The 27,994-nt window shown below is 36.6% G+C and overlaps 1 protein-coding gene across 7 annotated transcripts in view; it reads right to left on the bottom strand.

The window, feature by feature from the left end:
• Positions 1-5,644: 5,644 nt before the first annotated feature.
• The window catches only part of STXBP5 (syntaxin binding protein 5), a 109,771-nt gene continuing 87,421 nt past the window's right edge, over positions 5,645-27,994 (bottom strand). For 4 of the 7 annotated variants that reach the window (XM_063329256.1, XM_063329258.1, XM_063329261.1 and 1 more), the window contains 7 exons: positions 22,813-22,863; positions 18,392-18,631; positions 16,529-16,898; positions 13,801-13,966; positions 12,896-13,007; positions 10,413-10,633; positions 5,645-9,692 (listed from right to left, as the gene is read on the bottom strand). In XM_063329256.1, coding sequence (XP_063185326.1) covers positions 9,651-9,692; positions 10,413-10,633; positions 12,896-13,007; positions 13,801-13,966; positions 16,529-16,898; positions 18,392-18,631; positions 22,813-22,863 — 1,202 coding nt within the window. In that variant the 3' untranslated portion in view covers positions 5,645-9,650. Of the gene's footprint in view, positions 9,693-10,412; positions 10,634-12,895; positions 13,008-13,800; positions 13,967-16,528; positions 16,899-18,391; positions 18,632-22,812; positions 22,882-27,994 lie in introns of all 7 variants that reach the window. The other 3 variants (XM_063329263.1, XM_063329262.1, XM_063329259.1) reach the window with 2 other exon arrangements.

The following is a 27,994-nucleotide window of genomic DNA, read 5'->3' as shown; positions in this document are numbered from 1 at the left end:
GGTAGTACAACTGTGAGTAGGGCCCTCAACGACTCAATGCCCTCAACAGCAATACACACAGCTCACACTCTGACCGACAACCAATCACTACCTTATAGTTTATAATGCAAATATAAAGAAATTCCTTTCAACAGCTACAGGAGAAATTTTAGGTTGCCATCAGTCTGATGGAGGACTACGGCAAACAGCCATTAAATTAATTCACATCAGCTTTATCTTTTCCCCAGGTTAAATCACAAGGAGCAAGGTTTTCAGGCTTGAAATTGGCTCTCCAGCACGTGGTACAAGGGCAATTCCTGTCGCTGTTTATATTTTGGAAGACCACGCCTGTTCTTTGCTTGAAGCTCTGTATTAAAGCCCTCAGTTAAACTATGCAGCCACTCCAGTCTGACAGCAGTTCTCATTCCCAGCATTGAAATACAACGAGCTAGTGAAAGGCCTCGGGTGCCATGCTCCCCCATCTGACACGGTACGACTCCCAAGGGGTTGCACTGTGCCCTGCAGAGCGCGCTGCAAAGGATTTTTGGTTGTCCCTTCAGGTATAATCTACTAAATACATGGAGTCGCTGTGATACAGGTATGAGAGCCTCCTAGCCAGCAGTGCTTAGGTATTTTTCAGTTCTTCTTTACCTGCAGGAAGAGAAAGTTTGCATTGGTGACAGCTGACAAGCTGCTTGACAAAATCGGTGCGTGCAGCGTGACTGGACTACTGGAGAGGAAGCAGCTGCTTCCAGAAGAAGCCCAAGAAGAACAAGCAGTTGCGTGTTAGATGTTTAGAGCCCCATTAACTAATGGTCTTTTACAACCAGATGAAAGTTCTAGAGGTCAACGCAGCTTCCATGGATCCTGGCAACAAATTACATTTAAAAATGTGTAAAAAAAATTAGTAAGTTTTCTAAAGGGGTTTGACTGGAACAGTAGAATAAAAGAATTGCGTTCTATCTTCTCAGGCACTTCACAGAGTTCTTTCAAGAGATGCTGGAAACTAAAAACCAACCAGAAACTGATGTGCTTAAAGACAAAACAGAAAGTAGGTGAATATTGTGGCCTCCTAAGTTCACAGCTAGAATTGATTCTGAATTTGAGCATGTTAGAGAGATAAACGTGATACAATGACCTTGATTAGTCCTTTTCTCTTTTAATTAGATTTTGCCTACCCCTTTCACAGGGGATGAATTTAAAAAAAACCCGATCCTTCATTATATGAATTAGCACTATGTTGTGAAACACATCTTGAATGACAGGCATGTACCTACTCAGTCTAAAGAGAGAAACTGTATGAAAAGCAGCCTCACGGGGGCCTGGCCCATTGTGCTATGTGCTTCGGGATCACAGAAGAAAAAGCACCATAGTCAGTAGGTGACGCTCTGACATTCAGATAAAAGGTACTTACTTAGGTAGTGCCATGAGACTTGCAGGTGCCCAAGAGAATTAGGAGATACCAGCTTGAAATTGTTTTCTGTTCACTCCCACACAGGAGACTGCATTCCGCATTAGGCTTCCCAGGAGTCTCTTGCACCACAGAAATCATGGTTACATAAAATTTCTCATTATGCCTGCTTAATTAGGCAGAAGAGTTGGTAAACTTATCAAAACATAAGCACAGTCTGACATTTTGATTGCAAGCCCCTTCAAGCGATCAACTCTCTGAAGCCCTGCTCACGCTGCGACTGCAGCAAGATGCAGAAATGCTGTTATCTGCTCCGAAACAGAATATGAGTCTTCCCATTTTTCTCTTGGCTGTGGCTTTGCTACAGTCCTCCATCACCCATTCTGAGTAGTTCTGGAGTCAAAACAGCTCTAAATGAGAGTTTGAGGCTAACGGAGGGCTCCCGAGGTCTCGGCCAGCCAGAGGGTACAGCTCCCAGTGCTTGCTACAGCAACTGAGAACTCTGCTACTATAATGAGTTACACGTGCAAGCCCCCAAGCCCTTACTCAGGGAGCATTAATTACATGTTATGAAAAATCAGCTAGGAACCTAGAAGGGGAGAAGCCGGTGTTTGCTGACATTCTGCTCTTGTGGGTTTATCTCTGTGCAGGACTGTGGGGAAAAAACATCCTATTTCCTTAGGCCGGAGTGTGGAGTGGGATGCCTCCAGCAAGGCTGCTACGTTTTCTCCTAAGAGAGAGGAAAGGCCCAGTGCCTCTTGCCTGGCAGACCCATGGCCAAGGGAGCAGCCCAGGTGCACCAGGGCAGGAGGGAGCAGGCGAGACCAGGGCACGGTTTTCAGGAAAGATGCACCAAATCTGTCATATTTGTGTTTCAAATGCTAACTTGTACAAGCCATTGAGACAGTATGAGAAAGATGGTGCTACAGGAAGAGACAAAAAAATAAGAGATCTATTCAGCTTCCTTTTGACAATGGATCAGGATGGTGCTTTTTTCCCCTACAAACTTTCTCCAGGTACTGACATACCAGCTGCTTCCAAGGTAGACACGAACAAAGGGTATCATTCCTACCTAAAGTGAGCATAAAAGTAGATCAGAGGAATTCCACACTCTTGAGTGCCTACTTTTCCCCCAGAAATATAACCCAGAATTTGAAGCAATAGTCAATAATGGGTGAAATTTCTTGAGCTGTATAAACAACTCTTTAAAAGGTGTTATGCCCTATTTGAAACATAAACAGTATTAAATTGAGTGGTGACTTGATAATTGTGAAAGAAAATACCTAGTAAAACCAATAATTTACTTGATTTTGTTTTTAATAAATAAACTGTATATTATGAGCATATTGGAGAAAAAGTGCAAGCATATAAAAATTTGTTTCTGTAAAGACTTTTAAAAAAAAAATTAAGGGAAGCCTCTAATCTCTTTTCTCAAGACTAGAAGAAATATTTGTTGCTTTGCTATACTCAGCCCTTAGCACTGCCCCATTTAATTAAAAGCATTTAATTTACAGTACTCTAATTTACTGTTGTAACATGATGTGCAAAGAAACCCAGTTTTGTGTAGGTCTCATCAAATTCTGGCTTTTGCTAAGTGGAAGCACTTCACTTACTTTGCACCCTCAGTCAGACAATCCCCTGCTGTCAGCCCGCTGGTGCCGTGCGCAGCCACGCAGCCCCCCCAGGGAGAGCGCTGTTCTTGCCGTGTTACTGGTGATGGCGGAGATGACCAGAGCTAGCGAGTGGCTGGAGGCAGTACGACAGCTCTCAATACCTTCAATTTAATTGGAGAAGTTAATACAATTTTTTATTCCAATGCATCATCCCATTAATAACTCCATGTGCTGCAGAGCTTAAAGTTCAGAGTACATAACTAATCACTTATTAGAGAAAAAACGGGAAGGCAAGAGAGGTCTGGAACCAGTAGACTTTTCCCACAGATGAAACTGCATCCTCTCTGCATCAATCCCACACTGAAACAACCAGCACTGAAATATTTTACTATTTGACATCATGAGATTACAAAAATTTCACTGAAGTGCAGCAATTTCACTTCCCAGAATTACTGCCCCAGCCTCTCTTCAGATTCAGTATTTTTGCATCATTCAGAGCACATTTAGGTGCTCAGGTGTGGTGGTTGTTCCCCCCCCTCCAGCATTAGACAGAAAATACATCTGATGTGCCGTAAATATGTCAAAGAAAAAAAAAAATCAACTTCATCTCTTCTCCCCATGCACCTCAGATTCTTAATGAACGCTGTCAAAATGCAGCTACAGAAAATGCTTTGCTTTACTGTGTCTTTGTAACATGAGTGCCCTTGACTTTCCTGATCGCTTAAAAGGATAACAGGACTTCACATCGCCACCATCAATATGTGCGTTTAAGAGCGTTTTTAGACCTGCTTGGAAACTTCACCGCAGGCAAAACATTTTGCCTTTTGTGGTCCTTCGGGACCAGCCCGTGGCCTGGCTGCCACTGCTTCAGGCACACACCGCTCCCCTCCTTATAAATTGCGTCTCACAAAACCCTAAGCAAAATGAAAGAGCCTCTTTTGGCAAGGAGTCACCACATGCTCCAGCCAGCGGGAAAAGAACCGCTTAGGAAGAAAAGGAGTAAGCTCCAACTCATTTCAGGAGAGATTTGAATAGTTTATTTTGCCCAATCAGAGCCCTTCAGCATAATGACACATTCATATACACATATATGAACATTTTTTCTGAAACATTAATGTATAATACATTTTAAATTTAAAATACCAGCTGCACAGGTATTTTTATTTACAAAAATATTCCATACTTAATTTAACTTCGTTATGATGACATAGTTCAGTTCAAGTACATGTAAGTAAAATAACTCTATGCAATCTAACATAGTTGTATTTGTAACAGTACAGTTTGCAGTTCATATGAAACTATATTTGTAGACAGATGGATTTGCAACCCTACCTAAAATGCATATTCCAGTAATCACCCTCAGAAGAGCTAGTGGGGCTCAGCAAGACTTAACTGAAGAATAAGTTGCAATGAACAAAAAGAAAAAAGAAAACACACATGTACACACTAAGATATACGTAAACGAGAACTGCTACACACCAAGCATGCTTACCCACAAGTGGGCAATGTTAGAAAAATTTACTGATGTTTTTTTATTTTCCCCCCCATGGTGCTGGTACAATGAAACAGTAGCATAACTAGAAAGCAGCATCTTTTCCTAGTTCTAACCACTACAGATAGCAGAGCTCAGGTCTAAAAAATAACACAGTACTGCTTATTTACAATTCCATTTTAAAAGGGAATATTTAAAACATGTTCCCACCCCTCTCCCTTTGCATCACCTATTACTGAATGGTAGTGGTAATCCACATACAACTCCTTACATGTTTTCAACTGAAACAGTTTAACTTCTAGTTATTTATTTGCCTGGTAATATGTAACTTAGGTACTAACAAAAACAGATACAGGCGTCAAAGGAACCTACAGCTGTGTGACTTAAACATTTCTAGACGCTTTACATGAAAAACTAAAAGGAATACTGATGGACACCTTTCATTTGATTGTTCTATGTTTCTGTCTTGTTTCTTTTTTATTTGTTTTTAAATGAATGCTCCCATCTTTAAGCCTAAACTTTATAAAGTGAAAAAGAACCCAGAAACACAGCACACTCACCTGGCTTGAAACAGCAATAAAGTAGATGATATCCAGCACATCTTTATAACATGCATAAGGAGAAATTTGCCCAGCTTAACTTAGCTTTCCAATGAAAACTGAAATAAAATTGGTTCAGCTGATTTGCCTACACTACACATCTTTTTTCTGTTTTACTTACTTCCTCCTCTCAAACATCATTGATTTCTGTCTACAAAGTATTTGAAGATTTTGTGGTAGTAGCAAAGCTCTCACCATCCACTCAAAGAGATTCTTGTAAATTATACAGGAAATTGGCTAGAATAAAAACCCAAAAGTTTACCTCGCAACAAAAGTAACCTTGCAACTGGGAGAGGGACACAAGGCTTTGCGCTTTCCCCCCCCCCCCAAACTTCAGCTGCTCTCAATGCCCACCCGGGTATGTTAAACCATGAGGAGAAAGCAGAGGGCACTTCGGCCACAGGCTGTAAGTTTTCCAACACACATTCAGTGTACAAAGAAACCCCTGATTTACACGTAAAGAGCTGATGTATAATCAATATTCATATGTTACTCAAAGGAAATATTTATTGGACAAACCCCACTTCAGTTTTAGGGAATTTTAAAAGTCTAAGGAATAGAGCTGAAAATAAGCCTTTCATGTGTATACCTTAAAAAAATAAATAAATCACAGACTGCAGTTATTGAGAAAACTTTTACATTAGGTTAATTTTCTGAATGCACTATCTTCCCTCTCCATACTTAGAGAATTGTTTAAGGATGTTCCAAATGGGAGGTAAAAATAAGTATGATTATTTTCTGCAAAGCAAAATGGGCTATTTGTTTTCATTGCTTAGTAATTGTATCATCTCGATATGAGATATGAATGTATTCATAAGCTTAAAACAACTTCTTCTATGGATAATATACATACTTTAAGTACTTCGACTTAAAAATTGAACATAAGTCTTTTTAAAATTAAAGGTAGAAGTGTACATATAAAAATTATTTAACTAAAAGTATATTCTTAAGCAGTATGTATAAATATAACAGATTTTATTGTATTATCTAGTAACAAATCTGAAAGTGTTGCAGTAATTTATAAACTCAATGTCGACACAGGATAAGTGCCTTTCATTAGATTCTATATTGTATATACTTGTATATACATATTTTGCTAAGAAAACACACATTCTAAACGATAGTCACATAATTAGCAAACGTGCCCAAAAGTAATCCGTTCTAAAGTCTTTACTGAATGTGTGTGTTTATATACAAATAATGAACCTGAACTGCACAAATACAGAAACAAAATTAAGTAATAAAATCCATGATTGAATTAAAGTGCAGGAAAAATTCAAGTTTAAAAGTTCAGGTAAGATCAGTGCCATTAATTAAGCAAAAAAAAAAAAAAAGGAAAAGAAAAGGAAAACAAAAAGGAAAAAAGGAAATTAACTTGCTTCCAAAAAATCCTCCTTTGGATGTAGCTTTCCAACATCACCTGCCATCCAAGTACCACCTCAGGCAAAAAAATCTTTGCATAAAGACAGACAAGGAACACAGCTATATATATTTTGTAACTGACTGCTTGCTGAAGAACAAATCACTGGAGATGCCTGTGGTGTAACACTTTCAGACTTATTTGGAATACACGCATATTTACACATATCAACATTCAAAGTTACAATTTGGCAGGACTAAGGTGAAGAAAAGCTTCTTCAGTTTACAGTTCCTAATGAGAGACAATACATATAAACAGGTACGTAGCAGCAGTTTCTTACACTTCCGTCAAAAAAATAAAAAATAGCTCAATTGCATTTTATAGTTTTCCAGACACTCTAAAAAGAGATTCACACAACTAAAATGCTAGTGAAAAAAAAATGGGGTGCTTCCCCCCAAGGATTTCAATAGACTTTGCTGTAGAAAAGGTGCGCCACCAATAGCAGAATAAGATGCAATGACGTGCGTATGATCAACTTCTTTCCACAGAGAAAGAAAAAGGAACATTTTAGACTAAAATTGTACATGGCCCCTTTTATTGACCAAGAATCATTTGTGTATTCATCTCATGAGCAATCATTTCATTAGTTTTCAAATCTAGAAGCATGCTCTGAACATATGTAAAGAAAAGATTCAACTATGATAATTCTATAACAACAAATAAGCCACTACTCTTCTTGTACTGGCAGATGGTCTGTCATTGCCTCTTGTTTTGTTTGTTGGTTTTCTGTTTGTTTTGGTTTTTTTTTATTTTGTTTTTTTTTTTTCTTGCTGGTGGTTATCAAAGGCTTCATGATGGGGAAGTTAAGTACGCATTCAAGACACTCATCTTCCATTGAACTGATACCATGGATTTGATGAAGAGTAGAGTACTTTTGCCATCCTCTCCCACAGAGCCGAAACAGACTAATTTTCCACAATTCTGTGGCTCCGAAATGTAGTTCCTCTTCACCAGGTGAAATAATCATCAGTCACCTCAATTTATAAGTGTGAGATAAGGAAGAGGACAAGTGTCAGATAGGGTATTTTATTTTTGGAAATGGTATGGATAGTAGTTTATCTAGCTTTCTTTTATCTGAATTTTGAAAAAAATTATGTTAATATGCATTAATTAGACACTAAAAAGGAAGTTAATTAACATGCAGAGGCAAACATTGTGCAGCAAGCTGAGTTAAGTAACTGGAGTTAACATTGCCTCAATAGGTATGGGACAGAGCCATCAAGAAATCATAATGCTGCTTGTTCAAATTATCATGTTCTCTTTTGTTAAGTTCTTTGAACTGTGGACACGGTATGGCATGCCCTTGTACTGGCAACCAAATTCACTTTTTTTAATTAGATGTTACTATACATAAAATCAGAAAATTTATCAATTTGTGCTATGAAGCCCAAACATATTTGCCTTTCATTTGAAAAATGAATTAAGAACCACTAGTAACTTTAATATTTCATATCCCTTAAGTGTTTTGTAAGGTTGCCTTATCTATGCAATTGCAACATCACTTTATAATACAAATATAACCAAGGTTTTGCTTTGGGAACCTTTGGAAAGTGTGCAAAAACACAGAGGATGTGATGCTTGGAGAAGCAAACCCAAATGATTAATTTCAGACAATGCAGACCTATCAGCTTCTAAGTACTCTCTTTTATAAAACAAAACCAATCAGTAACTACTGCCGCTTTGAGGAAAAAAAGTCTAAATTAATTTTTGAAATGCAAACATTTATTTTAAGGAATCCTCTCTTTTTAAAAGAGTTACGGTTATTCCTACTGCTACAGCAGCCATTAACAAGTTAGCTCAGCTATTTTATTTACCTCACCCAAACTGAACAGTATTTCAGCAATTCCTGAAGTTTTAGTGGACACTTACCACTGCCCACATTGAAAAAAACAGCTTCAGAGACTAAATCCAAACTTTAGGCCAACTGTCTTTAGTGCCGGGTGGGACTGAGATAGGTACTTGTAAAATAGCTCCACTAGCAGGATTTAGGAATTTGCTAACGAATATACTGACAATTATTAAATATTAGATGCTTGCCATTATTCATGCATCAGCACCTCCATGGAGTGTAAAACTGTTTGAAAACCTGAGTCCGAGATCATCTGATTTCATAGTAAAGGACTGACGGGGCACCTAGAACTTCAGTTTGAGCAAAACTATCTACCTCAGCTATTTTTATTAATGGCTGTAAAGATACATTCTGTTAAACATTTATAAAAAAATCACAGCATGAATGGAACCTACAGCCAACTCTAAATGTTATACAAACCGAACCAATAGCTATTTTTGGCAAAAAAATTATATTTAACTGAACAGAAGTTGAAGTATTCTTACCACAATGAAGATGTTACCACATTTCACATTGCACGGCCATAACACAAATGAAAACTCCCAGCATGACACATTCCAGTCATATTATTCACTTGACTTCTTTAATGCAAAAAATTGTGTGTTCTCTGGTTTTGCACTTCACAGAATATGATGTGAATACAAGAATACTCGATCAGGGGTCCAAGAAAAGACTATGCACAGGTCAACTATGTATACAATTTTCAACATGAAATCTTCCAAGCTTCCAGCTTTTCCGATGAAAGAAGTGACAGCAAACTTCAACTCTTCATCAACAACAATGGTAAGTATAGGGAGTCGTAGAGAGGTTAAGTGTAAGTCAGCTACTGTCCAGCAAGACAAACAACTTTATTCCAGCTCTTGGACCCCTGATTTATTGCCTCTCCTCACAGGAGGGTATAACACTGGCGGCAATTACAATAGCACAAGAACTTTTGGCATATGAAATATTAACACAGGATTGACCCTGCATTGCCCCTGCCCATCTCACACTAAGTTTTTCCTTTACCCTCTTTTCCACATGTTCTAGTTACCTTCTCTGTTCCAACTCTCAGCTAACCAACAGCTAAGAAACACTCAAGTTTGTTTCTTTGTGTGTGTTTCTTTTAAATATAAAGCTCCTCAGTTAAAGCCACGACTGAGGTAAAACAGTGTGTGATTTGTGCTAGGAAACAACAGTATCCAATGGTGAATACTCCTTTAGATTTCAATGGTCCTGCCAAAATTAATGAAAAACCAGGATTTTTCCATCAGGACAAAATTAAACAGATGTCATTGATGAGCATCATCAGAATTGGTACCACTTCTTGTCTTTGTACTTCAACATCATCTAAAAAACAAAAAACAATTTCTAATTACTGTTTCTATAATGTACCAAAAAGCTCAGTGATACATACAAATTATTTGCTTACAAAGCAGCAGAAAGATGGGACTTCAGTAAGACTTCTCAAAACTGCACCACCACCATTGCTGAACAGTGACGGTTTAGCATGATGAATTTTCTAATGGAAGCATCACTGCTGATGATCTGGCCTCAGATAGAAAAAGACATTTTTGGGAGAATGGGAAGGTTGCACAGGAGTTTAGGGGATGGCAAGAGATCTGCCTAGACATGGAAAAGAACAACCATCCTATGTAGTTACATAGGAAAAAGAGTTAACTTGGACTCATAGGGTTCGCACACAACAATTGGTTTTTTTGTTTGTTTGTTTGGGTTTTTTTTGTGAATCACAGGAATCTCACACAGAACATGACTCTTGTCTAATTCCGTGACAAATTCTTTAAGTAATGGGACCTGAGCTGTGCTTTTGGAAGTTTACATGCCACAGGCAGAAGGTATGCTCTAGATCAACATGCCACAAGACAGAGCTGTTTACATTAATTATTAGGAGTAATGATCAACTGATAAAAGGGAAGTGTCCTTTATAAGTGATATTGCATTCTCTTCAGATGCCTCTAACATGCCTTTGCAGATGTCAGTTACTCACAGAACTTGCATTTATTTGCTAGAGAATCAGTTTAATGTTAGTTTAACGTGTAACACACTCACCTCATGAGCGTGTTTAGAGAAAGAATCAGCACTGTAAAGCATAGCTGCAGTTTTTTCTTCCAGTTCTCCTAGTTTCTGTCCTCTTTCATCTAGTGCCAACCGGGCTCGTGCTAGTTCACCAACTACACCAGATGCTGCTCCTTTGACACCTTCAATACCCCCAGGCCCTGGAATATGCTGGGCAAGACTCCTTGATGCCTTCCCAGATGCCGATTCTCCAACTGGAGGCATTTGCAAAACAACAAAAACAGAATAGTAAGGTTTTCTATCATTATTACATAAATACCAATGTAACTAGTTTATTAAGAGGTGTTGTTTCTTTGCATGGACACCAAACATCTAATCATAGGCATGACTATAAGCAATACTCACTACTCAATGTTACTAGATGTTGCTATTTAAATAAAACTGAGATTTTTAAACATATTTCTGAGTTTCCAGGCAAGTTGTAAAATTATAACCTTTTCATGGCTCAAGTGTGAAATTCAAACTCTCTCAACAGTGCTAGCATCACGGTCATCAACAGAATTGTGCCGATGAAGTGATTTTTAAGAATATAGCTTACTTCACAGGGAAGGTGTTGGGAGTTTTGAAAATACAAGTTGTGGGCAGTTCTGGAAGTGCTTTTCTGGTGTAGCCAGCCCGTATGACTCCACCAGCAGAAGTTTCCTTTGATGGAAGTTCAGTTTTAGATGCAGACACCCGAATATTACGTGTCTGTGCTCTCATTATTGTAAAACTCTAGTCAAAAAAAATAATGTAAATCATGAAAAGGCAGTACAGCTGTAAGAACAAATCAGCTCATCCTAAAGTAGACACTCACGACTTGTCTGCTGAACAGCTCTCTAGACTCCAGTGATCGCACTGACTACATCTGCTTTGCTTGTAATGGGACATCAGCCACGTAGTTCGGTCTAGACACTTAAAGGACATGTCAGTCTCATGCTGAATTGTATACTCTACAAAAATGAGTGAAGGCCAAAACATTTTTGTGTGCTGAAGTCAAACCAAATAATCTTTACCTTTTATTTTTAAACAATGAAATTATGGTTTAAGTATTTTTTTTCCACCTGTAGGAAAAGTAATATTAACTTATTTAACAAGTTTTGCTGCAGAATTTCAAGATTTTCTGATTTGATTTTATGCTTCTAGAAAGAAAAATTTACATTTCAACTAACACTATGAACACCTTTCTGTGAATTCCCAATAATAAAAAAGAGAAATCATTTCACTTATTACAGATTCTGCTGTGACCCTCATGTTAAATATGGCTATTTTAAAGACATTTTCAGATGTGTTTTGAATTGTCACTGAACTCACTTTCAGACTACAATTCATTAAGCTTTTTTTCTCCCATTCAATACTATTTTCCATCTAAAGATCTGAGCCAAAAGTTGATGGTGGAAACTTGAAATGATGTAAAGAGATACCTTCTAAGGTTAACAAGAGTGCTTTTCTCTGTTGCCATGTAGAGGCAGATTTTCCCTGCCCCAGTCATACTAATTAAACATACAATTTTGCACACAAATTTCTCTAATAGAATACTTGACCAATATTTCAAAGTATTACACACATATATAAAGACAAATAGAATTTTTAATGCAGAAAGTGACCTCTAAATATTTGATATTTGTTCAAAACGTACAGGCCCAAGTCGTAAAGTCTAATTTAATTTTTATTGTACAGATCAAACGAACCAATAAGAAAAGAAAGGACTGCCAGGAAGTCTTGTCTGTTTTAACAGCTATGTTTCATGTTAAAAAGGAAACAGTTCTTACAAATAAACTTGCATAATATGGTGTTATATCTAGAAAATATCTCAATAAATGGAAGTTATTTTCCTTAAATATATTATTCTATGATTCTATTCAATGATTCCATAAAATGCTGCATGCCACCACAGTAAAAAAAAAAGTTGTAATCAAAACAACAATGAGGAAATGATAAAGTAATAAAAACTTTGCCAAATCTGAATTTTACTGTCCTATGAACAGAGGACTGAGTTGAGCCATCATACAGTTCTGTCCTTGCTCTCATTCCTAAGGCACCTCTGCACAAGTCTAACGAGAAAAAAAGAACCTTGCAAATGAACTGAAGTAGAATGGAGTTTTTATTTTCTCACTGTCCAGAACAGTGTTATCCAGAACCAGCCCCTTTCAGTTCAACAGCATTAAGAAAATGATGGTCAGTCCTATATACTTCACAAAGATGAATAAAAATAAGATCAGTTGTCCCATTTCTTGTTTTAAAATCTACTCCTGAATAAATGAGGTAAAGGAGCCTGGGAGAAAATAGTACGATGCTTTTCTGATCTTGTTGGTAAGGTGTACAACACAAAAGCTACGAAAAAGCATTCTTCATTTCCTTTTTTACTTTCCTCTTTGCAAATGTAATGTTCTATTAACACAGGTAATATATTTCTCAAGGATCATTGGTTTCCTTGGGTAGAAATACCAGAAAAATAATGAACACTAAAAACTTACAGAGTTCTTCTCTGTCGAGTGACTGTGCCCCACCTCCAAACAGGCCTTTAAAGAACCCCCTGTTCGGTGCTTCTGGTGTTTCTACAGGAGTGAAGAGCTCACCCAACATTTCCTTTGCAATGAAAAGGAGACACAACAAAGCACACATTATTTCACACACAAATTAATGGAATATTCTTTCACTTCAAGTATTTATTTTGTGTATTTGGAGTTCAAAATTAATATGCTTTAATAAGCATCTGTCTTTGCAAGGCAACTTAGGAAATAATAAAAAAAACATACTAAGAAGTCTGACAGTTGCAAGCTTGTAGCTCATGAAATTTAGTAGCAAAGAAATGGGTTCAAGTAAAGCTGTATTTGCCCCTCAACAACTTGGGCAACACTCCAGATTTTGTTCTGCTGAAACTGTATCTACAAATGCTCGTATCAATGTGTGGTACAGAAGTAGAGCTTACAGCCTGCAACTCTGCTATTTCAGTATTCTATACAACTTCCAAGCTGAAGCATGGCTGAGAACCTTTTCAAGCTGTTAATAACCCTGAAACATAATAGCTTCCTTCAAATATCCTGAGTTAGCATTCCCTATCTATGTCAGCATGCACCTCACCAGCGTCAATTGAACAAGCGAGTTTTGTTAACCGCACATGTTAAACAAGGAAGTTTCCTATCAATCAAAATGGAAATCAAGTAAGAAACTGTTTCAAATACAAGAGGATGGATGAAACAGTAACATTTAAGAGTAGGGGAAGTGATTCATCCTGAATGAGACTCTACAGTGAGGAAAAAAAAAATAATCAAAGCACAAAAGTCAAAGTGCTCAGCTTTACAACAAAACTGTAAGCACTGTGAATCTAGAACCAAGAACTTCAGAGTTTAAGAAAACAGTATTTTTTTTAATGCATTACCTGAAGATTTTCACATGTTTCTTGACTGTAAGTGAGCCTCTGTATCTCAGTTGGTGAGACAAGATAGAGTGCTTGTCCGTTATTGGTGAAGCAGAATGTTCTGGCTATCCGCATATTGGTGAGTGGCAGATAATATACATCCAACAACGGCCTTAAACTTGGCAAACTTAAGAAAAAGAATTAAAAAACCACCACTAAGTATAGCAGGATTGTCTATTATTGATCAAATGGCGCAATTCATTATTTTCTCTTTACTTTACCATCTGTGTAAAGTACCACATAAACAGGCTATCATTTAATGCAGTTACAAAATCAAAACATAAATATGAGATTTTTTCAAGATAGCACCTCAAAAGTGAAATTTAAACAGCTGCATCACAGATGCATGTAAACCATCATTTTAACAATACTCTGAGCACGTAAATCACATACTGACTTAAAGCATTATTCAGTAAATACTAAAGAAGTATTCTGATAAGTGTCTACCAAAGGTTTACAATTAAACATCCAATCTCTTCTCTCAGGTAAAGAATTTCTCCTTGACCAAAAATACAAGTCTAAAAGATCTCTCCTCAAGAACACGTGTAAATTCACAGGGATGTGTGTGCTTTCAAAGGAAAACAGAACGCAGCAGCCTCAAACAACCATCTTATGAATTATGTCCACCTTGTTTGTCTGATTGCACATTTAAGAGGAAGTCCTGTTAGAGCAAAGTTTGCTTACCTTGTATTTTCTGATTCTGCGTATGTAACTGCAGTACCTACTGCATCAAGCTACTGAAGAACAGATACAACACGCTCAGGCTGTAACAATGCTCTTGCTACCAAACATTCCTCTCCCTCAAAGTAATGATAAATGCAAGTAAAAAGTGACTTTAACACCTGATGTCTTGATAAACAGAACCCAAAATAAACTGCTGTCTCAACAACATCCCCTGTGAAATTTCTGTAAATACAATTTACGTAAGGTGGTAGCTGCAAGTGTACCAACAATACATTAAGCAGCTTCTGCTGCAGATACCATCTGCATAAATTTATTATTTCTAGAAACTAAAAAAAAGCAGTAAAGGGGCAAAGTGAAGCCAAAAACTATGAAAAAGAAAAATGCAGTAACCGCAACAGTAAGCGTTGTTTGTTTTTTTGTATGATACTGCGATTTCTAATTACAGATTGTGGCTGGTATCTATGACAAAAGGAAGAACAGGTAACATGATTTTGGAAGGAAGTTCTACAGCTAAGAAATAAAAAGCCATATTCTCTTGTAAGCACACCAGCCAGAAATGACGCTTCTGCCATGCATATATCTAAAATAAGAATATTCATAAGAGTTAGTAACAGGGAAGTGCTTTGCTTCAGATTGATGGAAGCATAAAACATCCTTACAGCTTCAAGAAAACACAAAAACATTAGCTCGGATAGCATAAGCATGAGAGTCATGATAGCATTTTCAGAGCATCAAACAAATTTAACAGAATTATAAGTCCTGTCTACAAAGTTATATCAGTAAATAAGTATTGGGCGTCTCGGGTATGACACAATGCTCTCAACTTTACAAAAACAGCACATCTAATCCACTTCCCAGCAACAAAATTCATGCTTATGAAATGGAGTTAATACTTGGGAGTTCAACTTCCCTACATAATGGTAACAATTCAATAATTACGATTTAGCACCTACCTCTATGCAAAGTTCTTTAGAAAACAAAATGAATCCTGTGGAAAACAGGATTTGTTTGAATATATGGTACCTGAACATTAAGTTCTATTTTAATTAGGGAAAAAAGGAGTGTTTGCCCCACAAAGTGAGCAGCGTTTTCTAGAGGTGTTTAGAATATACGATGGGATATAGATCAATAGAATTAACAGACTTATCAAAACTTATTTTTTAGTTGTAGCATGCATCAGATCAGCTTTAGCTTTATTCCTAGCGACTTCCCGAAGAAGTATCTTTTCAGAGAATTTCCCCAAGCTGAGCACTTGTTTTCACAAGCTTAAAAGTAACATTTTAGGGATTTTACTGGCATAATTTTTTAATGCCATGTTCCACATTCATCTTAGCACTATCAAGGACTAAAATGTAGGTGCAAGGGTACAGATATATACACACTGCTGTTCAGAACAAAATAGCACTTGGAAATATCCAAGAAAAAGGACATGTTAAAGTTACATAGTAAAGGACACGTAAGGACATTCAAACATTACTTCTACACCTTTAAACCCATAACTTAAATCTCTTACTTTAGATTACTTATTTCTATATTACAACTGCCAGCAATTAATCTTGTTTTTATAGCCTGAGTTTAAGGCTTTTAAGACCCAATCAAGCTACACAACAAAAAAATAAACTAGAGGCATGAGTGTGATGTAAACAGCTGCACAAAAATAAGCAGAGTTGTGGTCAGGTACCAGCTGAAGGTCTGACTCAAGGCAGTTTTCCTCAATCAGGGAGTAAATTCGCATTTGAGAATCTTCGTCAAGTCCAGGACCTACATCACAAATTTGGAACTATTTGCTGAATCAGGGTAGCTTGAGCTAAACTGGTAAACATTCTCACATGTTGAAGGCATAACTAATAAGAATGCGTAATCAAAATTATCCAGGCCCACACGTTAGAAGTTCAACACTGAGTGAATGTAGATTTTAATTGGTATTATGGAAAAGGAAACTTCTTATCTAGCCAAAGACTATTTGTTCTTTTTTATATTTAAGTTACTATCAAACAGGCCTTACCTAAAAGTCATAATATGTCCATTGGCACAGAAACATGCAAGGCAGATACTGTTACTCAATGACACTATGTCTCCACGAAGAACAAAAGAAGTCTCTGTTATGTTTTGCTTATAAATACAGTTCTGGGATGGCAGGGAAATAACTTTTGCTTGCTTTTCCGAACATATCACTGCATATTGGTTTTCACTGATTTCCTGAGAGGAAGAGGGGGACACTGAGACAGGTCGTCGCTTTTTTGATTTATCTTTTTCATCTTTATCTTCAGGAACATTGTGTTCTCTCCAGGGTTCATGTGCTGGTGGGACCAAAGATCCTGTGGTATCCAGAAAAGCCATTCTCAAGATTGCCCCTTTTAACCTCAGGATAGTTCCTAGGACAAAGAAGGTTAGCACATTTCTAAAACAGTTCTAAGTTGTCTTTCAAGCTACAAAATATTCCTTTAAGAAGCTACCAAAACAAAAAGAAAACAAGAACTTAGGCTTGCCTCTGTAGCAAAACAGACATACCAAAACCTTTGGATGTTTATCTAAAACACAATGAAGTACGTGCAAGAGCACATACACATTCAAGAAAGTGTCAAACCCTTTTGCAAGGGTTAAGTGTATGCATACTCTTCCATTAACTTCAAAGGAAATGTATACATTTATTAAAAAAGCCAAGCTGGAACGCACATTTGTACTCAAGTTCAGCATCACAAACGCAATTCTCTTAAGGAGTATGCAGTGTGCTTAATATCAACAATAAACGTTTAGTCAATGGTGAGCACCTCTTTCTTCAATACTGGCAGTTTCAGAAACAAGCAACATGTGAGATTTTTTCTGCTGCAGTTCATGCTTGAATCCACTTCTCTTTAGCATAAAATGAAAGAGGTAAGGTTTTCCATCCCCACTGTTTAAGTCCCTGTCTCTGTAGGCCAGATCTTAAGCTAATACATTTCTTATTTTACTTACATTTTTTCAAGCACAAGTGAAAACATGAACATTTGCAAAGTACACCAGAAAAATCACACATATGGTAGTATCTTTTAGGGTTCATGCTGCAGATCCAGTGATTAAACATAGTGTCCAGTCTGCAGCCTTGCCTTTACACTCAAATGCTACCAAATCTGAATACTGCTGCCAATACTGTAGTTGATAAGAACAAAGCAAGTATGGTCTAGAGATCACGCTATTCCTAATACCTATTTCAATCAAATAGCATTGCAATTTGCATGTCCTAATACCAACTGTGTGAGCAAAGTGGAGCACAGCAGCATGTTCTGCCCAAGACAGTGGTAAGCAGGGAAGGTAAATCTATGCCTAACAGCACATTCAGCAAACCATTAATACTTATTACAACAAAATCAGTTGCTGTGTATCAGAAAAACAAGGTCTTGTAGACCTCTCACAGCAATCCAAAGGAATATTTTATCACTAATATTTAGAGCTAGTTGTTCAATATACAACCCTTAATTTGTAGTCCCTTTTCATGATTCAGGAAAACTGGAAGCTTCCTACCTCATGACTGAAAAAAGAATAAATTGAGCATTTTAAATACTCATCTTTTTTGCTGTTTCTGTTTAACACTTGCCACATACTAAATTAGGGTTAGAAAACATGCTTTTCTCAGCAAGTATATTGAGGTGGTATTTTTATATTATATGAGATATTTTCAACTTTGCATGTTTAAAACTCTGGTAATGAAGTAACTAATCTAGATTGCTAACTTTAGTAGCTAAATCAATAAAGTATATATTAACTTTCAATTAATCCATAACTGAGAAAAGTGTTTTGTTTTTTTTTTTTTGTTTTTTTCTTTTTTTTCAGAAAGAACAACCACCATACTCTATCAAAGTATACTTCAGCACATCTGCTTTGTACATACCACTAGGAGAAACGATAACTGGCTGAAGAAGTCTTTGCTCTCCTCCTGGGGGTAAGTTCAGTACAATGACAAGCACCGTACCCAGTGTGGTCCCAACCCACAGGCATGGGGAAGGTGATGTATCAGCCTTTCTTGTGAAAGTCTCACAAAAATGAAGAGCTGAAATTGCCTCGCGTGACTCTTTATCAATGCTAGTTACACTAGAACTCCGAGATCGACTGAAAGAGTTGTCTTTGACATCTGAAAATAAATCAGTATTAATGAAAAAGAATGGCAAAATGTAGGCATTAACAAAAAGTAAAGTTTGAATTCTCTTATTTAGCATGAAGTTTATACTATCATTCTATTGATGTTTACTCCTGTATTCTTCCTTAGTCATATTTCCTTTTGGACCAGTTTTCAACACCGTATCCTGAACAAAGCGCCCAACTTTTTTTTGCAGAGGTTGCCATTAGGTAATCGTCATATACAATTGTTACGCATACTTCTGTCTACTCAGGACAGAGAGTAACAGTTACCATCAAATAGGACTTCTTTTAAAAAGTTCAATTACAAGCCTCTCTGCCAATTAGTTCATTTATCAGATTAAAAAAATATTGGCTTCCATGAAGATAGAACTATTTTAGTTCAAACATCGGGACAGCATGATAACACATAACCTGTAATGACTCACAATAATTATGTCCCACTTCAGGAAACTGTATGGAGGACATCTAACAGGCTGTTTACTCACACCCAAGCTTTTAGTAAGAGAAACATCAAATGCTACCAAATGACACCTGCCACTGGTATGCAGAGCTGAAAATTTCCATTTTGAATACTGTAATGTAGTGCCAGAAATGGCACTAAAACTTCACAGGATGTCTTGCTCACTGCTTAGCAAATAAGGTTCATGTAACGGAAAATGAATTTTAATATTAAAAAAGCTCAAATCATTAAACATGATTCTCCATTCTAGCTGTGTGGTGTCTGTACACGTGGTGATATTTAACACATCAGCATGTCTGAATTTATCTGTGCATTCATGAATTAATGCTTTACTCAACTCAGCATTCCAAAACTTTAGCACAAGACAAGACATATTAGGAGAAGTTTCATGCAATTTATATATTCATTTTTAAAAAATTAAGTTATTGTTTTGGATCTTTGGGTAGGTTACACATGCAATTGGCATCTTTAAAGCAGGGTTAAGAGCTAAAGAACAACATTTTAACCACATACTTTCTGGAAGTATCACTATGATAATTTCATTAAATTATTGCAAAACTTTCTACAAAGAACATCTAACAGGCATCTGAAAAGCATACAAAATAGATTTCAACTGACTAAATACAGACATCTACTCGACACAAACTGTGAATCTTCTCAGGAGATACTTGTCTCATTTCAACAAGGACAGAAAAATTATTGTCCTGGCAAATTTTAGTTAAGTCAAGTGTAAAACACAGATTATAGAAAGAAACTAGGTCAACCACTCAGATGTTGACATCTTAAATTTTCACATTTAAAAAAGTCAAATCCAGAGTAAAACAATGAAAACAATTATTTGTTTTTATAATTCTTCTAATGACCACCTCCTCTTAAGATGCTTGTTTCTTCAGGCTTGAATATTTGCAAACTTAATGCTTTCACAACTCTAACATGGATTGATCAGCCTGAATATAATCACACGTTAACTGCAACATGCATAAAATTTGTTGAGTTGCATCTCGTTGATTATTTCAAGAGCATGCGTACAAATTCCAGAAGCATTGGAATGGACAGGAAAAACCCCAGACAATACAGGCACTGTGAAGAGCGGACAACTTGTTCAGAACAGAGAACTGAGAGAAAAGAGTTTAACCTGCTTTAGGGGGTATTATTTATCCTGAAGTCAAGGAAGAATCTATGGTTTGTTAAACAGATTAGTTTCAGATGAAGAGGAAGGAATAACAGTATGATGACCCACTATGCACCACTTTGAGAAGGATGGAAAGTTGAGGTTCTTTTGAGCAACTAAACAAAAGGATAGGACCTAGGGGCAACGGTACCTTAATCATCTGGATTACAACATTTAAAAGCAATGGTATAATGCAGACTAGAGTATGTTTGAGATAACTTCTGTTTTGGAAAGTGGAGGATAAATACAGAAGCACATACTTTAGATTTTGTTAGGGAGGAAGAGAGATCTAAAGACAGGAAAGTAATTTAAAAGAACAAGATCATGGAAAAGTGGGTTTCAAGAAGCCATGGAAAAGGAGAGAAAGTGACAAGGACAATGAATTTGGGAGAACGGTATTTCAGCTGTCTCCTAGAGCCAGTAGATATGGCCACATCAGTGACAAAAAAAAAAAATACAAGCAAGCTGACAAGCTCTGAAGAACACTATGGAAAAGCTATCCCAGTAAGAGAAAAGACAGAAGTAAAATTAAATATATATATCATATATATATATATAAAAATTGCCTAAGGAAGTTATTTACAGACATGAAAACCCAGAATAATTTTACACAGAATAAAATGAGGCATTTAAGTGCAGATATCCACACACACGCTAAATCAAGCAAAACCAGTCAAAGGCTATTAAAATTCAGCAAGTACAAACTATTTTATGAGCATAGCAGAAGTAAGATGACAAAAACGTCCACTATTTCAGCAGAAATAAGAGCAAATATTAAATGATGCAGAAAATGCTGAAGTTCTTTCAGGATTGGAAAATGCTGAAAGAATTTCAGCATTCTTTTCTCCAGTCTTCATCAAAAAAAGAACACTTCTAAGTACTTATTGCTATCAAAGAACTGGGAGCAAAACAGCAGCAAAATTTGAATGAATTGGATAATATTTAGGTACAAATGTATTCCAGTTTGCAAAGCATGATAAAATTCACACTAAACTGAAATAATCCCTAAATCATAGTAAGGAACGACAGAGACTGAAGAGACAAATCAAATTTTTTCTGCTCTTCCGTGCCAACAAGGCCACAGTTAAATCCTTCTAGTTCTGGGGATGAGAGTTTTAGAAAGATGAGGAAAAATTCCAAGAGGAGATTAACAGAAGCCATCCTAGATTTAGACAACATAACCTGAAGACGACACTTAATTTTGTAAAAAAAGGAAGCTATCTGCAAAAAAAGAAGATTAGAGATATGATGATAGCTTTCAACAGCATAGAAAGACAGCTAACAGAGATAAGGCGCCCTTGTTATCCCTGTTCATTGTGGAAAGGACAAGAAAATGTTAACAGGGAAGCAAGGAAGATTGATTAAATAACAGGAAATTTGTCCGACTATAAAATATTGGAACTTTCTATCTGGGATTTCTTTAAAAACTCCTTTATTGGAGGCTCATGATTAGATGAGAGGTTAAATTGTCAGACATCTGGATCCTTGCCATAGGATTTTAAGGATCCTTGCCATAGGATTTATCATTGCCATAGATCCATTAAAGGATCTCTGAGGGTTCTTTCCAACTTCACATTTCTCTGAGTGGAGCAAGCTGTAATTGTAAATCAGGGTGGTCCAGCTCAGTTTCAGGATATCCCAGTGCCATGGACCCTTTCCTTGCTGATAGCAGGAGTTGTCAAATACACAGTTCTGCAGCTGCCACTCTGATCCTCTTGGTCTATCTTCTGCTGGGGTTGTTGGAGCAATTCTGCTGCAGGAGGGGAAGGCGAGCTGCGGCATGCAGAAGGCTGCTTTCACATTTGGGCTGCATCTACTGCTGTAGGTCTACAGCTGTCCTCCATCATCTTTAGAGAACAAGGCAGGGGAGCTGGAACTGATCTACAAGCTGGCAATCAACTTTTGATGACAGAGTACTAAAATTAATAAATCTACTCATTCATATGCTGTTTTAGTTATGCAATACAGTGACCTCCAGTACTACAGACTTTACAACTGAACTGTTTCTTATATAAAAAGGCTTTTTCAAGAAAGATTAAATTCTCAGACTGGTCATCCATTCAAACAGCTGTATATTATTTTCATTTAGAGAGAGTGGTCACAAGACAATTAACATTTGTAAAACTATGTCCAATTATTTGTTGAGTGGACCTCAACATATGCCATTATTCTTAAGATACATCATTTTTCCATCTAAAGTGTGGTCCTAATGGTCCTAAACAGGCATCAGTTTTCCTTACATTACCTGCTTATTCATGCTTTTGCTATCACAGCACTACTGATAAAGTGAGTGACAGATACCTAAAAATTTTGATGAAAGTGTGATAAGCCATGTACGAGATTTGCAGGCTTACCTTACGATGACAGCAATGAAATTTTGTGCTTGACAGCCCCCAGAAAGAGCGGAATTAAAATCTTAGTTTTACACTTCGGATAAATGGAACATAAAAATCATGATAGTTTATGTAACTTAGGACTCTTTAACATACATCGCATTCTGTAAAACAGTTTTAGAAAAATAACATCAACTATGTAAACTTACCTAAATCAGGCTTTAACTCAGTTGGCAAACTTAGCTTCCTGGACATCTTTGCTGAAAAGTGAAGTATATCTATTTTTTAAAAAGAATAAACATGATTCTGCTGGCCTTTATTTGCCTGTTTCCCAATATTTAACATATAATTACTTATTACATTAATTGCAGTACTTAACAGGATTTCTACTAAAGCAAATCCTCACTTCCACAAGGGAGGCGTGCAAAGTAAAACACGGAAGATACCAAAATCCCTGAATACAGCATTTTATGACTTTTGCCAAGCTTCGTTTCTCCTCAGGCTTCAGGTAGAGCTTGGTAGGTTGGATGACTTTTGCTTTGGCTCAACCTCAAGTCTTATCTCCTCAGGTGACAGGAAAAAATACAGACTCTTGGCTACTGCAAGAATGCGCGCTAAAGTTTATATAAAGTTAACATCCCATCCCCTCTTCTGCCCTACTTCCTGATCAAACCTGAGATATTTAAAATAGAGAAAAGATGAGCTTTTAATTACACTAAAACACTAATGCACGTGTGTAAAAAAAACGAGTAATCTGAGATGCAATCCATAACTTTAGAAGAATTAAGACATTACAGAGAATAGTTATAAAAGCAGAAGCATACAAACACTTGCAACACTGTCAAACAAGAGACAGTATAATTTTTATAATATTGCTGAAGTAAGAAATAACACTTGAACCCATCCCTGACTTGGAAAATTCTCTTTATAGGAATGGAAGTCTTGTGGTCCATTTCAAATGCAGTACAATACTAACAAATGCTGCTATAAAAATAGTCACTAGTAAACCAGTAGCCATACAACCCTCTTCCACCTTCCTTTCAACAATTACTGGACAAGGAATAATTTTGATGTTGCTTAAGTACTAGATCAGGGCTAGACTCCGAATCTATTTCACAGACACATGATTGAATTTTGATGCATCATTTAATTCTTCACTAACCTGTAACAGTAATACTTCTCTACGTAAAGTAGATGTTGAGAATAACCTCATAATTTTAAAGTACATTGTAATGGATACCAGTCATAAAGCAGCCCAAATCTTGCTGCTTCTCTCAGCTAAAGTGGAGTTAACTCATTCAAATTATCATTTTAACAGAGATCATTCTGTTTTCTAGATATCCTGAAGTACAGCATGTGATTTAAAGTTACTTCCACTCCTTCAAAAAGTGAAATATTTAATTATATCATCAATTATGCTCATCAATATTGCAAATACTAGTTATCTGAATACTTGAACAGTTTTATTCCTGTCATACATTATAAAAATTTGAGAATTAGACTCCAGAAATAATCTTCTAATTTCCTTCATGTGTCAATGTTACAAAGTATGTCCTATTCAAATTAAACTGAGATTACTTACTCTCAGGCTGAAATGCTAGTCCCTTTAACTTATTTTAGTGCAGGCTGAAACTGAAATGGGCAGTCCAACTACATGTTTTTTACCCTCATCCTTGCATTGGTACTGGCATCTGCCTAGCTTAATGGTAAAGCCAAAAGTCATTGAAATGAAGTTTCTGCCAAGGGTTGTTTTCAACAAGATCAACTCCTGTTTCAGATCGGAGCTCAGCTATGCAAACAGAAAACTGCGGTAGAAAACAGCACTAGTGACCAGGAGCCCATGGTTTTGCTGTCAGCTTGATTTTACATCAACTTGAAAGGAGATCACGGAACCTCGTTTGGAACTGTGAATGAGCATTCCTCATCTTAAGAGTTGTTTTCTGTGTTAGGCATGTAAATCATAAAAGCCAAGATACTGAAACAAAAGCTCAGGTATGCACACAGAAAATAATTTGAGTTATTTTTGGCTTTTCACAGCTTTTACCATGTGTGAACACTGGCAATGTTTAGTTAACTTAGTCCTGGTTCAAGACCAGAGAGGTGACTTTTGGTTTTTCAAATAGAAACATTTGACATGCAATTTTAACAACTTGGAGAAAACTGACCAAAAAAAAAAAAAAGACAGGAAACAGGTAAGACAGCAGATAACAAGTACAGGCAAGCTTGTTGGATTCTAAGAGTCAATCCACAGTTTTAGCTTTTTCTTCCTTAGTGAAAGGCCAGCTGTATGAACTATGTTGATAAGGCAAAACAAATTTGTCAGACATCATTTTCTACAAGCACTGAACTATGTCTCATTAATAGGACAAGAGGACACATGAATTGTTAAAAAGGATGTCATTGCTAGAAATTGTGAATGAATGTGCTATACAAAATACTATATTTCAAAACATACCTCAATATGTCAAAACCCTCAATAATTCAAATGTAAATAGGAAACAAGACCCTATTTAAGTAGCAGTAGTGCCATCTTGTGTTTAAAGAAAAAAGTGCCTAAAGATGCAGTAAGAAAATAAGAATATTTCGTCAGCTAAGCCTTTTTTAACTTACATTACTTAGTATAAAAATCCTGCTTGTATTCATATCTGGCTTATGGTTTACAATAGTTTTGCTGTGCCTCAGATGAAAAATGGCAATGTGCTAGACAACTTCTACAACACAAGAGATATACATCTGAGAAATGGAAAAGACAGGATGGAGTTCTACAGAGAGAGCTCAATGTCAGGCTTTTTACTCCAGTTGCATAACAGGGCAGAGGTGATGGTGACTGCTCCTGCTGCGTGTGGCTGACCTCAAGTAGTAGCCGTCATGTCACAGCTTAATACCTCCCTTGGTGGTGGTGGTTGCTGTAGCATTCACAGCCAAGACTACCCTTCTTCAGCTCGAGTGAGACGAGGAGACAGAGACTGGCACACTGCTGCCCAAGGCAACTGTTTTGCCTGTGTTTAGACCTACATTTAGTACTCCTCTAAATTAGAAAACCTGGAGTAATACACAGGCACACACACGTTCTTTTTGTTGCTAATATATATATAGATATAAATAAATATGATATAAAAGTATGATACTAGAGAACCATCCAAAAACAGCCTTCAGGATTCTTGGAGATTTCCCATAGGTCAGGCTTGATGGGGCTGGCATTAAAATATGAAAGGTTACCTTGGTATAGCATATTTATTTCAGCATAGCAGACTCAACCAATTCAACGAAGAAAACCTGAAGGCTGAGACACGACCGAACTATCAATAGGAAGCTGTGGCTTAAAAGTAACAGCTACATTTTATTTGCAGTGGGTTATCCTGAGATGATGCTTTACAATGTCTAGCATATCAGTTTGAAAGCTAAAGAGGGATTTCTCATACATGCCCTATTTAAAGAAACAGTCTAAACCTTTAAAAAAAATATCCTAAAGATTATAAAAGAGAAAAGCCATCTTGGTGTTTCGACAGACAAGAAAACAGTTTACATAAAGCCTATTTCATTTAACATTTCATGAGAAATAACTAAGCAGCGTAGAATGTTAGACATACCAAAATTCCAAAATTATTCTCTATTTGACAACTACAGAGCAGTGAAAAAACTACATTACCAATTTCAAGATGCCTAAAGAATTGAATACTGTGGTGGTGACAGTACAATGCAGAAAGAGATTATTCATGCTGAAATCTCTAAATTTGATATAAGAAAAATAAAACCATTTTACAAGAGAACGTAAGAAAACATGTATTTGATATATCCAAAATTAGATCAAATTATTAAAAACGCAATGGAAGAAAAAGTCTTACTCTGGCATTAGGGAAAATGAGAACTTACGAGCATCTTAAGCTTTCATTCCATGAAAATAGGATTAACAGTCAATGACTTTAGTAAGGTTTGAAAAATTTAGGTGTACACTTAGAATGTAACATACATGGAAAAGTTTGTTACATTGTAACAGCATGGATAACAGAAGTTTGCAATTAAAGCTACTCCACTTAGATCTGTCTACTAACATTGTTTGCAACTGTTTTTAAATTTATGAAGTGGAGAATGTAAATAAAACCAACTTTCCTGAACTGTATTTGACATGTAGCCTACTGGAACAGTTCTGAAGGTCCTATAGGCTATAATATTTTGCCTACACCTTTACTAAAAGCTTGTTCCAGAAATGGGTGTTACAGTATCTCTTAACTTCTGACCTGATTTGTAGCTATATATTTAGTCACATATATCTCTTCATGCCAATTAATTAACTGACCAAAGTACACATAAAACACCTTAGGATTTTGCTTCCACTGAATCTGGGTCACAACACCTTTCTATAAAAGTGACATAGCCTTACAAATCAAATACTTCCTACCAATTCTTCTTCCTGTAAGTTCATGTACACTTAGTACACTTCTCTGTACTACTTCACAGCATGTTATTTATACTTTCAAATATTTGCCATTCCTAAAAGAAATGGCTGCTTTTAATAATGGCCACAGTATGTTCTATAATCTCTAGAAATGGTTAGTAAAACAAAGTATCTCCATGTATCCAAGGTAACTGTAGCTATTCCAAAGTTCCCCTCTGATGCAAATAAAAGGGAAACGTGACCCAACAGCAACATATTCACAATAGGCCTTTAACTTGAGTTACTACGCACTCCTTAGTGCAAAACATTCGCAACTGAGTGTTTAGAAAAAACACAGAATAACCGATCTTAACAGTATATATGGCAAAGCTGAAATGTTGGTACATGAAGCATTTACTTAAAATTTATGCTATTGTTGCAGTCTTAAGATGATTTTTGACCTTAACGAAGCAAGAATGATACTGTCGGATACTGCCACTAATAACACAAATTTGTAGAAATTGAGATGTCTCTATTATATGAGTTCCCATAAAGCGATTAAATTGACAATGGCTTCATATTTCTAATGCACGTGTACTATATTACCACCTTACAACCCTATCACTGAAATGAAATTACTCTCGCTTTGCAAGCAGTATTCCCTTACTCACTATTCCCATATGACAAAAAACAGAGGAGTGATCTTAACAGCAACTGAAATTATCAATGTAAATAATACTTGTTCGGTTTCACAATCCATTTGACATTATATTTCTTGACAAAGAATGGAAGGAACTTGAAATGACTGCACCATACGCCAGTGTGAAGAGCTACAACCATGCTACATACAAATTCATCCATGTGAACACAGCTAATGGTAAACAATTTGTTTCATACAACATGTTGAAGTTAATGACAGTAAGCGACACGTTTTACAAAAATCATTGTCCACGTTTAGTTGGCAATTCAGTTTAAAACAATGAAATGCAAAACCATGCAACTTAACGCTGAAGAAG

The sequence above is a fragment of the Chroicocephalus ridibundus genome, chromosome 3, assembly GCF_963924245.1.
Source record: "Chroicocephalus ridibundus chromosome 3, bChrRid1.1, whole genome shotgun sequence".
Lineage (NCBI taxonomy): Eukaryota > Metazoa > Chordata > Aves > Charadriiformes > Laridae > Chroicocephalus > Chroicocephalus ridibundus.
Note: the sequence above shows the minus strand (reverse complement) of the source record. Positions and strands in the feature narration are given on the sequence as shown.